Here is a 15891-nt window from a genome sequence, read left to right on the forward strand (position 1 = left end):
CTGTCTCTGCCTCATTTATTTTGTGGTTTTCCTTCTGGGGGGTGGTGATAGCTCAGAAGACTGGTGGGAGGATTTTGGAAAATGTGGACTTTGCTGGGTAAACTGAATCATACTAAAGACTGTTGAACACTTGGTAGTAGGAGGAAAAGAGAGGTAAAGGTGGTGATTTTGTTGATTCTTAAGTGTGCTGATTCCAATGATGCCCTATATGACATCTTTATTTGTGGTTCTGAGACTTAAACATTGAGCTTGTCAGCTTAATCTACGTGGTGGCAATATGGTTTTTGTTCAAAAGAAGAGAGGCCTAGTGCATAGAGCACAGGCCTGCGAGTCAGAAGGACCTGGGTTCTACTTCCAACTTTGCCACTTGTCTGCTGTGTGATCTTGGGCAAGTCACTTAACTTCTCTGTGCCTCAGTTACCTCACCTATAAAATGGGGATTAAGACTGTGAGGCCCATGTGGGCCAGGGACTGTGCCCAATCTGATTATTTTGTATCTATCCCAACACTTTTACAGTGTCTGGCATGTAGTAAATACGATTGATTGATAGTAAGCACTTAAAAATTACCATAAAACAAAAAAATAATTCTCAATATTCTATGTGTCTGCCTTCTCTCCTCTTAGCCTGCAAGTCTCTCCTGGTAAAGGGACTGTTTACGAATTGTTTATCTTGTCTTTACCTTCTCCTTAGCCGTAGTAAGTGATTGGCACATGCTCAGTAAATCTGATAATAATGTGAGAGTCTTCACTTTCCATCTCTTCACCTGCATGTATCTTAATTCATTTTACATTAAAAAAATTATTAGTGGAAAATATCAGCACGGGGAAACTTTCTCCAAGCATTCAAGAAGTATTTTCTCTTTTAGGTCCCAGAGCCAGGTACTCACAAGGAAGAAATGGCGTATTGCTTTTCTGAATAAAAGGAAAAGTGGAGTGACAATTATTTTCCAGAAGGCATAGGAATCCCATGTTCATGCAAATATGTGTGTTGTTTTCTGACTCAACAAAAGGGCCTTTGCTTTCATTTTCATTCCTTTTGACATTTCTATAGTAGTTTTCAGCATCAGTAATATCATTCTCATTCATTTAGTTGCTGGTGTCTAAGAGGAACAAGGACATCTTTTGAGAAGCTCAATGGCCCAGTGGAAAGAGCATAGACCTTCGTGTCAGGGGACCTGGGTTCTAATCCCGGCTCTATCACTTGCCTGCTGTGTGACCTTGGGCAACTCAATTTCTTTATACCACAGTTTCCTCATCTATAAAACTGGGATTTAAAGCTTGTTCTCCTCTGTTCTTAGGCAGATTCCCTTTGAGATATGGACTGTGTCTGATATACTTATCTTGTATTTATCCCAGTGCTAAGAACAGTGCTTGGCATATAGTAAGTGCTTAGTAAATACCACAATTATTATAATTATTGCATTTTTACTATCCAATATCTACCTACCCCAAACTCTACAAAGGACATCTTTATTGAAAAAAAAAATATTGAAGTTCCTTTTTCATTATTCCCTCCATAGGTACAAAGGATTTAAAGGCAACTGTTCCATCTCTTTCATCGATCAGTTTAAAGCACTTCATCAATGTAACAAATATTGTGAAATGTTGGGGTTGAAATCACTTCAAGCCAATCACCAGAAACAAAGGAAGCCAACCAGCGGGAGAAACAAAGTTCAACCAAACACTTCCAATATAAAGAAAACTATGGGTGTGGTACAAGAAAACAAGACATAGACTGTTGTTTGAAGTTGTCTGCTAACAATGCATATGCCTTGTGAGAATGTGGGGCGGGGAGGGGAGAGGGTTGGAGAGGAAGAGAGAGAAAGAGAGAGTGAGAGAGAGGGAGAGCAAAAGAGAGGGGGAAGAAAGAGAGAGACAGTCTGAACTTTTGTGTATAAATGTGACTAGAGTGAGGTGTTTGTACTTGGAAATGCTTCAAAAACATGACTCTTCGTCTTCCGAAAAGTTAGAAGAGATTGGAACCCAGGACTTTGATCACGGGGAGAACAAATCAAAGGGCAGAAGGCAAAGACAGCATTGTCCCTGTATAAATAAGTATTTTAAACAACCTCACATTACTGTATGTTTGTGTATTTGCATACTGTTGTGTTACCTAGACCTTGGTGTGAAGTGGGAGACTCCTACCATATCATGCCTAACTTCTATGAACCCAGAGGTCATGGGTTCAAATACCGGCTCCACCACTTGTCAGCTCTGTGACTTTGGGCAAGTCACTTCACTTCTCTGTGCCTCAGTTACCTCATCTGTAAAATGGGGATTAAGATTGTGAGCTCCACGTGGGGCAACCTGATCACCTTGTATCCCCCCAGTGCTTAGAACAGTGCTTTGCACATAGTAAGCGCTTAACAAATACCATCATTATTATTCTTATTCTAGATTTTTACACCGGTGATGTTATGGCATTCAGCTGCTATGTAAACTTGAAATATGAACTCCTCCTTTGTATTAAAATTTTGCGCTAGTGGTGAATTCTGGCATTTCATGCTGAAGACAGGATAAGGTAATTATGACCTTTTTCATAATTATTTAAACAGTTATAAAGTTGAGACACATAGTTGTACTGTACTGTTTAATAAAATTCCTACTTCAACAGAAGTGAGTCGTATGCATATTATGGTCATTAGAACCACCTGTTACATGGAATTTGAAACATTAACCAAGTGCTCTAGGAGCTCAGCCCCCGCATTATAGAAAATTTTCTCTTTAAGCCCCCCAAAGCCCTGAATTTGCCTATTTTTACTTAGATTTTTATCCTCTAAAGACCATGAATCATGAAGGGCTGGTATTTTCTGGTTGACAGAATAGTCAGCAGCCATGTACAAAGTCTAAAACTGGAGGTCTGGTCCTTTCTGAGTTTTTACAAGGATCAAAACACACTTAATATTAGGGTATTTGTTTAGCACTTCCTATGTGGCAAGCATGTTCTAAGACCTGGGGTAGATACAGTTAATCAGGTCATACACAGTCCCTGTCCCACTTGTAAATTCAGCTTTAAGGGGTAACCTGTGGGAAGAGCCTTGAAGATAATCCCAAATCCCATTGAGACTGGAATCAGGCTTCCACCAGCTAGGGGTACATTCAATTGTTTGCGGGGAGGACAGAGGGAGATACAGTGAACAGGCAGAGATGGAACAGGGATCAAGTAGGACGGAGAGGGGGAAATAGAGGAAAAGGAAAAGGTACAGAGAAGAAGAGGAGAAGAAAAAGAGGGACAAAAGGGGGACAAAGTATTACAAGGAGAGGGAAAAGGGAGAGAGAAAGACAAATATGAGATAAAAAGATGAGGAAATAAAGGGAAAAGTGGTTTGAGAATGGGGGGCTTGAAAAGAGGGGAAGAGAGGTACAGGAAAGATAGCTATAACAAAATACTGCAGAGCTGGAGTTTGGAATTCCTCAAGTCCTGTAGGACTGCAGACTAGGAGAAAGAAGAATGCATCTCCAACTCTAGACCCAGTGCAGTGCTTAGCGTACGGTAAGTACTCAATCAATCAATCGATGGTATTTATTGAGTGCTTACTATGTGCAAGCACTATACTAAGTACTTGGGAAAGTACTATACAACAGAATTAGCAGACAGTTTCCCTGCCCATAACAAATTTTCAGTCTAGAGGGGGAGACAGACATCCAAATGAATAAATACCACTGAATGATTGACATCCCTGGGACTTTGCAACATGGGGAGCCTATGAGGTCGTTTGGAAATATGAGTGGGGTATAGCAGTGGATGGATACTCACAGCAGGTCTGGCCTCCATCCAGCAGATGCTTCTTCTCCTCTTCTATTCTTCTTCTCCTCTCCTCAGCTTCTCCTCCTTCTTCTCAATGCAGATCACTTCTGTACAATAGTAATAGTAGAATAGTATTTATCAGATATCCACTGGGTGCAATGCACTGCATACTGGAAAATAAGTGTACAGATGAGCACTTTACAGTCAAATGTTCCCTACCCACAAGGAGCCTACACTCTAGGAGAGGAGACACATACAAATATTTTAATATAGATTAATCAAAATAAATGATTGAATATATTTACAAAAGTGTTGAGGATGGGCATAAATGATTTTCCACCTAAGCAGCACAGCCTAGTGAGGAAAACCTGAGCCTGGGAGTCTGAGGATCAGGGTTCTAATCCCGGCTCCATCACTAGCCTATTTTGGACTTTGGGCAAATCACTTACATTCTTTGAGTTTCAGTTTCTTCATCTGTAAAATGAGGATTTTTTAAAAAAGACATTTGTTAAACATTTACTATGTACCAGGCATTGTTCTAAGTGCTGGTGTGGATAGAAACAAATCAGGTTGGACACAGTCCCTGTCCCACATGGGGCTCACAATCTTAATCCCCATTTTACAGCTGAGGTAACTGAGGCACAGAGAGGTTAAGTGACTTGCCCAAGGTCACACTGCAGACAAGTGTGCAGTGTGATGAGTGACAAGTGAGCCAGGATTAGAACCCAGGTTCTGCCTCCCAGGTGTGTGCTCTATTCACTAGGCCACACTGCTTTGAAAGATTAAACACCTGTTCTCTCTCCCACTTAGACTGTGAAGCCCATGTGTCCAACCTGATTATCTTGTATCTACCACAAGAAGAAGCAGCGTGGCTCAGTGGAAAGAGCACGGGCTTTGGAGTCAGAGGTTATGGGTTCAAATCCCAGCTCCGCCAATTGTCAGTTGTGTGACTTTGGGCAAGTCACTTAACTTCTCTGTTCCTCAGTTCCCTCATCTGTAAAATGGGGATTAAGACTGTGAGCCCCCGTGGGTCAACATGATCACCTTGTAACCTCCCAAGCGCTTAGAACAGTTTGCACATAATAAGTGTTTAATAAATGCCATTATCATTATTATTATTACCACAGTGTTTAGTCCAATGATTGGTGCATAGTAAGTTTTTAACAGGAATCACAGTTACCATTGATAACTGGTGCTTGCCTAGGCTGCTTCAAGCAGAGAGTAAAGGAGGAGGGAGATAGAGTTACTTTCCATTCCACTTTTTGATGATCATTCTTCCCAGGAATTCTGGGTGTAGTAGTTACATCAAAACCAATGTTACATGGAGGGAATACTTACCATGGCTTTTGTAAAGCATAGGTTGAAACATAGTCCCTTGCCATTTCCCTGAAAGGTATCCCAGGCCTGTTCTTATAGTTAGTCAAGTTAGTAGAGCAAGTCTGGCTTGGAAAAAGAAGTCTGCCCATAACTAGGACTTGTTCTCTATGTCATTAACTAAACAGGAATGATTATAGCCTTTTGGCTCAGGGTCGCCCTATTTTGAGCATTGATATGGCCTGTTTTATGTCTAAGGGAGAGGTGAGAGGTTTTCAGGAAGAAATATGTTTGGCTTCCAAAGGAATTCCAAACTCCACTTTTGGAATGAATTTCCACATGTATTTGATTTCAGTCCTGAAAAGTCTTCACCCTGGATTCAGGAATTGGGCTGAGGGGGTTGGCGGGAAAAGTTGAAGAGAGGGGGTATGCGCCATGCTGTAATGTCCCTGCATTAAATCCTCTGAATTCCTCTATATGCAAACTTCTATTAGACCAATTAGCCAAATTAAAGGGCTCCCCCTCCCCATGCCTAACATGTCTAGACATTTTAGCCAAGGGGCTAGAAAGTCAATGAAGCAGGTGGCCTGCAGCTGCAGTTATCCTGGTTGAGGTCATTAACTATTGCTGCTGCTGTTGCTCTATAGGCATGGGCAAACACACACACATACATATACTCCTATTACTGACCTCACCAACCCAAATCCTCTGTTAAAAAAGTGCCAAGGTCAAATCTATTTTCTTTGGTAATCCAGGGAAAGATAGCTCCTGAATTTGTACAGATGGGGCCCAACCACCTTTGACTAATGGACAGAGTGGCAGTCCAGGCCTGCCATCCTCGAGGGACACACCACAGCTATCAGGGAGACCTTAAGATCCATCCATCCATCCATCCCATCCATCCCCTTTCATCCTCTTCCAGTGCTGCCTAAGGGACAAAAATAGGCCCCAGAAGTGTCATAGGGAGGGAAAGGGTACCCAGTTACAGGGGGATTTAGGGGGGCAGAAGTATAAAATTTGCCTTTGGAAGGACCCCAAGAGGCAGGGAGAAAGGAAATTCATTCATTCATTCAACTATATTTATTGAGCACTTACTGTGTGCAGAGCACTGTACTAAGCACTTGGGAAGAACAAGTCAGCAACATATAGAGACAGTCCCTACTCAACAATGGGATCACAGTCTAGAAGGGGGAGACAGACAGCAAAACAAAACAAGTAGACAGGTGTCAAAGCCATCAGAATAAATAGAATTGTAGCTATATACACATCATTAATAAAATAGAGTAGTAAATATGTACAAGTAAAATGGAGTAATAAATATGTACAAATATATACAAGTGCCATGGGAGGGGAGGAGGAGATCAAAGAATGTTAAACACTTACAACAAGAGTGCAAGCGCTTAGGCAGCATGAGAAGCAGCATGGCATTGCAGATAGAGCTGACCTGGGACTCAGAAGGTCATGGGTTCTAATCTCAGCACTGCCACTTGTCTGTTGTGAGACCTATGGCAAGTCACGTCACTTCTTTGTGTTTCAGTTACCTCATCTGCAAAATGGGGATTGAGACTGTGTCTGTCTCCAGTCCCTTCTTCCCCTGTATAATCTTAGATTGTGAGTTCCACAGAGGGAAGGGACCATGTTTAATTCCCACCTGCATATTTTCTCTCAGTGATTAGGATAGTGTTCTGCACACAGTAAGTTCTTTATAAATACTATTACCACTACTAATTTCTGTGAATGCTAATACAGATCCTAAATTACCTGGTGAGCTTTTATTATCATATAGTCACCCATGTAAGCTCACTGTGGGCAGGGTGTGTGGCTGTTTATTGTGATTGCTTAGTATAGGCAGGGAATGTGACCGTGACTTAGTATAGTGCACAGTATGCACTCAATAAATGTGATTGAATAAGTGAATTGTGCATGCACTAATTCCTTTGGTGGATGCTTCAAGGCAGGAAAGGGCAAATGACCTATCCAAGTGTCTGACATGATGTCATGGCACTGGGAGAGTTCCTTTCATTTCACATATTTCTTATTTCTTACATTCTAGCAACAAGCTTGGGCCCCAAGTGGGATACAGCTGTCTCCAGCAACTTCCCAGGCAGGTAACACTGACAACATCATTTCCATGTAAAGTATCAGATAGATCAAGCTGTTGAGCCTCTGGGACAGGCCCTTTCTTGTTTCCTGGCATTTTAAATATCCATCTTCAAAAGAAGATTGTATTGTTCAAAATGTAGCAGCTGGTTGATTTTCAGAAGAGATTTCAAGGAGAAAAATCTCAAGATACTCTCCTTTTGTTTCTCGCAAAATCTTTGATTCCCAATCCTTATCACTAGGCTACTTTTCCAATTGATCCCCACCTGTTAAGAGATCAAACAGGGCCCAGATTTATGATATTGTCAATAAATTTTCTTACCAGATAGAAGCTTTTCTCCCCCTTGAAGCCTCCCCAAATTAGCTTAGCAGCTGCCTTTTAGACAGCTTGGGGGAATTGGCAATGAGCTGTCTGACATTCAGCTAATCAATGTAGAACCAAGATGCAGTTCACATTCTGGAAATGATTAGTGTTTACAAGGGTAAGAATAGGTTGGATGTTTTGTCATCTGCCTGGTCAGCCCAATAGCGAGACATTGCTGAAAATCCAAATGCTATGTTCCCTTCATTGATCTTTGAAAACAATGGGGCATGAATGCAGAGTGCTGTATTATAGAAGGACATTATTTAAAAGCTAAAAAATCCATATATTCCTTGCAGATACTGCAACATAGTAAATGTGCTTCAGTTCCTGATTTTAAAGTAGAACAAGATGCTACTGATTTTGCAGTTTTTGTTCAATTAATGTGATGTGTAGATAAGTACTGAAAAGGCCCTTACACAAAAAATGCAAAGGCACTGGTTAGTTAGGACAACTGTGATTTGCTTGGTACACAGTAAGTGGTTAACAAATACCATTATTATTATTACTATTACTATACTGTGAGAATGGATCTCATTGCCTGTCTCATTATGGCTGCTCTTAGAACTATATGACTTCCTGAAGTGATTCTGTCTCTAATCATCAATCATATTTTGGAATGTTTACTGTGTATAGAGCACTTTACTAAGTACTTGGGAGAGTACAATATAACAGAGTTGGTAGTCACGTTCCTTGCCCTCAATGAGTTTACAGTCTAGTCACTTGCAAGACTAAATAAATGCACGTTTCATTAAAGTTTGACATGGGCCTCCACTGAGTGCACATCTTTAGTGCAAAAGGTGTGAAAACTATGACAATTTAGGTGATGATTTTCATTCCTGGATGAATCCAGTTCCGGATGGATGAGTAGCTGTTTTAAATAAACACTTCCTTTATGTTATACAAGAACCTCTCAGCAAGTGCTCTGCCTATCTCCACGATTATGTTGTAAGAATTCATTGAACAGAACTATTGTTTTCATAGTGAGCACAAATAATTAATTTTCTAATTATATTTGCTTTTCTAATTATAAATACGTTGCTGCAAAGATGAAATACTGGGCAGAAGAGAACATTGATCTGACTAGGCAATGGAGCTGCTTCTCTCCTTACGTTCTCTGTGTCAGCACACCCAACAATCACTGATGGCAAGGCAAAGAGGTAAAAACAAGAAAATCTGGAGCAGCAGTGCTTATTACCTGCCCAAGACAATCAGAAAGGGAAATCTGATTTCAGGAAACCACACTCAAGACGTAGTCCACATTTATAATCTCAGGGACACACAGTACCAGCAGTAGTTCTTGTTCTAGAAGAGGAACACAGATTTGGGAATTAGGGCCACATCTTAACTTTTCTTTGTCTCAAAATTTGTCTCAAATTTCTCACCAGATAACTCATGAAGTACCACCTGCTTCTCTGCAGTATTGTGAGAACTCACTGGATAGGAAAAGAAAATCTGTCAAGCCATTAAGAAATAAGCTCTCTTTAAAGACAGTATTTCATTAAGCAAGCATGATCATGGGGATCAAATATTGTTATATAATGTGAAAGCAACTTACCATTCTGATCATATAAGAATATTTGTGAATGAGAAGCTTATTTTTGATAATTGCTGTGACTATACAAAGATCATAGGAATGTTCTGCTGTCATATAGAGCTTCGTGATTTAATAGTATAAAAAAAGAAAGTACAAAATGCTCTTCAAATAAGAGGTGTTGCATAATCATTATCCTGAAGAGATGTTGGAATGGTTCCCTCAGTTCTCTTTGGGAAATCACAGAAACAAAAAAGAACTGAAAAGAACATCCTGTTTTAAAGGTAGAACAATCACGGTGGAAAAGTAGAATATTTCAAATCTCTATCCCAGGGGATTTCTTGGTTCTCACTTTCCATATAATAATAATAATAATGATGATGGCATTTATTAAGCACTTGCTATATGCAAAGCACTGTTCTAAGCACTGGGGGGGATACAAGGTTATCAGGTTGTCCCACATGGGGCTCACAGTCTTCATCCCCATTTTACAGATGAGGGAACTGAGGTACAGAGAAGTTAAGTGGCTTGCCCAAAGTCACACAGCTGACAAGTGGCAGAGGCAGGATTTGAACCCATGACCTCTGACTCCAAAGCCTGTGCTCTTTTCCACTGAGCCATGCTGCTTCTCATAAATGTTCATATGTTCACCTGTGTCAATGGCCACTCAATTTTTAGCTCATCCACCTCAGACCCTGCCCATCTAGAGTCCTGTTTAAAGCCAGATGATTGGCCATTTTCACCCATCTGAGCAACCTCAGAAATCAGGCTCCTTTGTTTTACATTTAGCTTTATGGACTACTTCTTGAGGTATTATAACTGCTACCACCATCCAGTGACTTGAAGAAATTACTTCCAAATTGGCATTGGAAACAGTAGCTGTTCAGTGTATGTAATATTTAAATATAGCAAGCTAAATAAGAACTAAAATGAAATTCTGGAAATTAAGAAGTAAATAAGAAATAAAATAACATTAGTAGGAATAGCATATAAGTAGGGCTTTGGCAGCACTGGAAAACTACCATAAGAAGACTATAGCTGTTTCCCTTTTGGCCGTCCTTTGCCTCGGATCTTTCAGCCATCACAGGAATGATCTATCAATTAACGGTGCTTATTGAGTGCTTACTGTGTACAGAGCACTATACTGAGGTCTTGGGAGAGTATTACAGGGTTGGTAGACACATTTGCTGCCCACAACACATTGATCTCCTGCTTCCCTAACCTGAGGTCAGGGATACATCAAGCAAAACTCCTCACTATTTTCTTCAATGTGCTCCATCACCTTGCCCTCTCCTACCTCACCTCCCTTCTCTCCTACTACAGCCCAGCCTGCACACTCCACTCCTCTGCCACTAATCTCCTCAGCGTGCCTCGTTCTTGCCTGTCCCGCCGTCAATCCCTGGCCCACATCCTACCTCTAGTCTGGAATGCCCTCCCTCCACACATTTGCCAAACTAGCTCTCTTCCTCCCTTCAAAGCCCTACTGAGAGCTCACCTCCTCCAGGAAGTCTTCCCAAACTGAGCACCCCCTTTTACCATTAGAAGAGTGAAGTCTGAGGGCTGAGTTGTAGCAGGAGAGTAGCAAGGTGAGGTAGGTGGGGGCAAGGTGATTTAGTGCTTTAAAACCAATGGTGAGGAGTTTTTGTTTGCTTGATTCATTCATTCATTCAATTGTATTTATTGAGCACTTACTGTGTGCAGAGCACTGTACTAAGCACTTGGGAAGTACAAGTTGGCAACATATAGATGGTCCCTGCCGAACAACGGGCTCACAGTCTAGAAGGGGGAAACAGACAACAAAACATGTGGACAGGTGTCAAGTCATCAGAATAAATAGAAATAAAGCTAGAGGCATATCATTAACAACATAAATAGAATAGTAAACATGTACAAGTAAAATAGAGTAATAAATCTGTACAAATATATATACAGGTGCAGCGGGGAGGGGAAGGAGGTAGGGTGGGGGGAATGGGGAGGAGGAGAGGGAAAAAGGGGGCTCAGTCTGGGAAAGTCTCCTGGAGGAGGTGAACTCTTGGTAGGGCTTTGAAGAGGTACTTTCTCAGCACTCTGGTCAGGCCTTCGGTCCTACTGATTGAGTGCTTATTGGGGGCACAGCGCTGTACCGAGCACTTGGAAAGAACAATTGTGAGCCCACTGTTGGATAGGGACCGTCTATATATGTTTCCAACTTGTACTTCCCAAGCGCTTAGTACACTGCTCTGCACACAGGAAGCGCTCAATAAATATGATTGATTGATTGATTGAAATAGGGACAATCCCCGCCCACAACAGGCTCACATTATTGGGTAGGGACTGTCGCCATTGCCGAATTGTAAATAATAAATGAATAATGATGGCATTTGTTAAGTGCTTACTATGTGCAAAGCACTTTTCTAAGCGCGGGTGGTGGGGGAATACAAGGTGATCAGATTGTCCCACGGGGGTCTCACAGTCTTAATCCCCATTTTACAGATGAGGTAACTGAAGCATAGAGGAGTGAAGTAACTTGCCCAAAGTCACACAGCTGACAATTGGTGGAGCAGGAATTTGAACCCACAACCTCTGGCTCCCAAGTCCATGCTCTTTCCATTGAGCCACGCTGCTTTCCAAGTGCTTGGTACAGTGCTCTGCGCACAGTAAGCGCTCAATATGATTGAATGAATTAACATTACTGTATTTGTTAAGCACTTACCAAGTGCCAAGCACTGTTCTAAGCACTGGGGTAGAGACAATCCCTGCCCACAACGGGCTCACATTACTGTGTAGGGATTGTCTCTATTTCTGAATTGTACTTTCCAAGCACTTAGTACACTGCTCTGCACAAAGTAAGCACTCAATAAATATGATTACATGGTGAGGAGGTGAATGGACAACCACGCGTTTCTTGAGGAATTGGGAAACATGTCTTGAGCATTTTTGTAGAAAAATGATCTGGGCAGCAAAGTGAAGTATGGACTGGAGTGGGGAGAGACAGGACAAATGTCTTACCATAGGTTTTAAGGCACTCCATCACCTTGCCCCCTCCTACCTTAGTTCACTGACTTCCTATTACAACTCAGCCCACACACTCTGCTCCTCTAATGCCAAGCTACTCACTTTACCTCAATCTCATCTATCTTGCCACCAACCCCTTTCCCACATCCTCTCTGTGGTCTGGAATTCCCTTCCTTTTCATATCTGACAGAATATCCCCATCTTCAAAGGCTTACTGAAGGAACATCATCTCCAAGAGGCTTTCCCCAACTGGGCCCTCATTTCCTCTTCTCCCATTCTCTTCTGAGTTGCCCTTGCATTTGGTTCATTCATTCCATCGTATTGATTAAACACTTACTGTGTGCAAAGCATTGTACTAAGTGCTTGGGAGAGTACAACACAATGACAGACACATTCCCTGGCCACAACAAGCTCATTCACCCCTCCCTTAGCCTTATGTACGTATCCATAATTTATTTGTTTATATAAATGTTGTATCGCCGTCGATACTGTAAGATCACTGTGACCAGGGAACGTGTTTACCAGCTCTGTTATACTGTATCCTTCCAAGTGCTTAATACAGTGCAATGCACACAGCAAGTGCTCAATAAATATGTTTGATTGATTGGAATGGGTTCAGATCCTGCTGTGTCATGCATATGCCACTGTCTGTATTTCAAGTTATGCCTGCCCCGGCATGATTTTTCTGATCGACCAAATATCCCCTCTGGGTGGGTCATAAATGTCTTCAGTGACAGTTGCCCTAGCAACCGGAATTGTACAGGCTACTGCAAGAAGCACTTCTTTAGGCTTCCCCAATCAATAAGGGAAAAAAAATTCCTTTTGTTTACACTTCACAGCCACGTACTTGACATAAATACACTACATCGAAAAACCCTAATTAATTCCATCATTTGAAAGAAATAATTTACCTTGCTTATCACAAGAAGGAAACAGAGACATTATCCAGCAAATCTTCAGGAATACCTTTTCCACACTATGCCTTGAAAAAATTTCCTACCTCGGCATTTCCACATGAGAAAATAATGAATCAGTAATATTTATCAGCACACAGAACAGTCCTAACGAAGCCCTGCCATATGCACAGCACTGTGGAGAGAGTTCTCAATTTTTCAGTGTAGTGGAGAGAAAACTATGGCATGGATTACCTAATTACAAATAATCAATAAGATATGGAGATCAGGCACCGATTAACCAATTTCATTGATCATTGTTGTTCTAAAATAAGGGATGCCTTGTCTTTTGCCACTGGGTGTCACTTTTTAAATCATCGAGTGTCAGGAAATAGCCTTCTCTGCTTAGTGGATAGAGCAAGGGCCTGGGAGTTAGAAGGTCATGAATTCTAATCTTGGTTCTCCCACTTGTCTACTCTGTGACTTTAGGCAAGTCACTTCATTTCTCTGTGCCTCAGTTACCTCATCTGTAAAATGGGAATTGAGACTGTGAGCGCAAAGTGGGACTGTGTCTGACCTGATTTCCTTGTATCCACACCAGTACAGTGCCTGAAACACGGTAACTATTTAATGAATACCACAATTATTAGTATTATTAATGATAATAAAAAGTAATAATGAATAATAATAGAGAAGCAGCATGGCTCAGTGGCTCAATGGAAAGAGCTCGGGCTTGGGAGTCATGGGTTCTAATTCTGGCTCCACCACATGTCTGCTGTGTGACTTTGGACAAGTCACTTAACTTCTCTGAGCCTCAGTTACCTCATCTGTAAAATGGGGATTAAGACTGTGAGCCCCACATGGGACAACTTGATCACCTTGTATCCCCCCCAGCGCTTAGAACAGTGCGCTGCACATAGTAAGCGCTTAACAAATGCCATTATTATTATTATTAGTATTATTCTCTGAGCCTCATCTGTAAAATGGGGATTAAGACTGTGAGCCCCACATGGGACAACCTGATCGCCTTGTATCCTCCCCAGAGCGTAGAACAGTGCTTTGCACATAGTAAGCGCTTAACAAATGCCATCATTAAAAGTATGTTAGTTCAACATTATGCCATTAGACAACAAGCAGATTGGGGAGGGGTGTACAATGTGCATAGACAATGGCAGCGTTGCAGCACCAAAGACAAGGGAGACATTGGACTCCCAGGACAAGAAATTATTTTTAGAATTGTTTTTAAAATCCCAGAAACAATGCCCAGGTGACATTTGTTTGTGTACATCCAGTAGAGGTCATGCAGCTGTGACACAGGCAGTTCAAGAAGTGTCCTCATTTTATTTGGCAAGAGCTGTTATTGCTTTGAGAAAGAAAATAAACAAGACCATAAGAAATGTCATAATAACACAGATCAATGTTTCACCAAGCCTGATCCCAGTATTCTAGCTCTGGCAGTGGAGGTCAAGGATATCAGGGAGGTCAGCGGGATGATTGCCTTTCTTATATCCATGCATCCATCCACCCAGCATTGCTAGCACAGAACTACTGTCCCTGAATTTGATTCCTTCTTGTGCCTTCTAATTTTTCTAATTTTTCCTTCTATCATACCCAACTCTGCTCTCTAATAACCCATCATGAAGTCTTAGGTTGAAGAACAATTCAGTAAATAATGGTGAGAGGATAAACCCAGAAGATTTGGGTAAGGGGGAACACTAAGATTATAAAGAAATGATTCTTCTATAGAACAGACTGTGGTCACTTGTGGGGTCACTAGCTCTTGTTTAAATAGTCATAGAATACAGGGTGCATACAGGGAAGAATGAATTGTCGGTCACTTCTCTAAATGAATATGCTTGGCAGCAGCCCCTGAAGTCAGATTTCTCAGTGATATCATACTAAGGATTGTAGTTTCCTTGAGAGCTTTGTTATAGTCTCCCAAGCACTTAATACAGTGCCTTGCACACAGTAGGGTGTTTTATAAGTAATATTGATTGATTGATTGGTAGATATATAGGATGTGAGGAGCTGTCGCTGCCCAAACCCCTCCAGAAGGGTACAGAAAGGGGGTAACAGCCTACAGTAAGTAACCATTCACCACGAGGAGTACCAGGGTCTGCACTTGGAAGGAAATTACTCTACATTAGCATCCTGTGACTCTCTTTGTGTTTCCTTTCCAAGATCTGGGGAATGAGTCTTTTGTGTGGGGATTACGAGAAGCCCTGATGTTCTATTCTGATTCTAAATGGATTCAGCTGGCACCTTGCAACAGGATTAACCTACCCTGAGGCCCATGCCATATGTCCCATTTCTGCTCTGCTGAAGGCTGCTGAAACATAGCGTGAAATAAAGACGGATTCCCTGTCATCAGGCTGGACCTTTGAATAATAAAATCCAAGAATTGGTAAAAGTGCAAATCACAAAAGGCAGGAAACAACTGATTTGGTCAGCCAGGACAGTAGGGCACTAATGATGAGGGAATATTGTCTAAAATACATTATCAAGAACATTGCCCAAAAGAAATTTGAAGGTACCATTGGACTGACCTATGACTGGCTTGCTTCCAAATGATGGTTTCCTCAAAATAGAACGGCTCTCATTGGGATTATATACTTTTATGGGAAGATGGCTCCAGAGGTTTGAAGAAGAGCAAAGTATACATCACAAGCAGCAGACCAGCGCTTGACACATGTTCATGTACACAGTTTAATCCTTTAAATAAGACATTTGTTTAATAAAACCTGAAGTTATTGGTTTTCTTTTCAGGGAAGACACACACCTCTCACCAAATATCATTTCTTCTTCCTCAGTCTCCTGTCTTATTTCCTTTTTTACAGTATTTGTTAAACACTTACTTTGTGCCAGCCATTGTACTAAGTGCTGGGGTAGATACAAGCTAATCAGGTTGGACACAGTCTGTGTCCCACATGGGGCTCATAATCCTAA

At 41.4% G+C, this 15891-nt stretch overlaps 1 protein-coding gene across 1 annotated transcript in view; it reads left to right on the forward strand.

Moving 5' to 3' along the window:
• The window catches only part of ALPK2 (alpha kinase 2), a 136094-nt gene extending 134299 nt beyond the window's left edge, over positions 1–1795 (forward strand). Inside the window, exon 13 of the mRNA XM_038743298.1 lies at positions 1522–1795. Within this exon, the coding sequence (XP_038599226.1) occupies positions 1522–1735 (214 nt within the window). The 3' untranslated portion in view covers positions 1736–1795. The remainder of the gene's footprint in view (positions 1–1521) is intronic.
• The last annotated feature ends 14096 nt before the right edge of the window (positions 1796–15891 follow it).

Source organism: Tachyglossus aculeatus, chromosome 3 (genome assembly GCF_015852505.1).
Source record: "Tachyglossus aculeatus isolate mTacAcu1 chromosome 3, mTacAcu1.pri, whole genome shotgun sequence".
Classification (NCBI taxonomy): domain Eukaryota; kingdom Metazoa; phylum Chordata; class Mammalia; order Monotremata; family Tachyglossidae; genus Tachyglossus; species Tachyglossus aculeatus.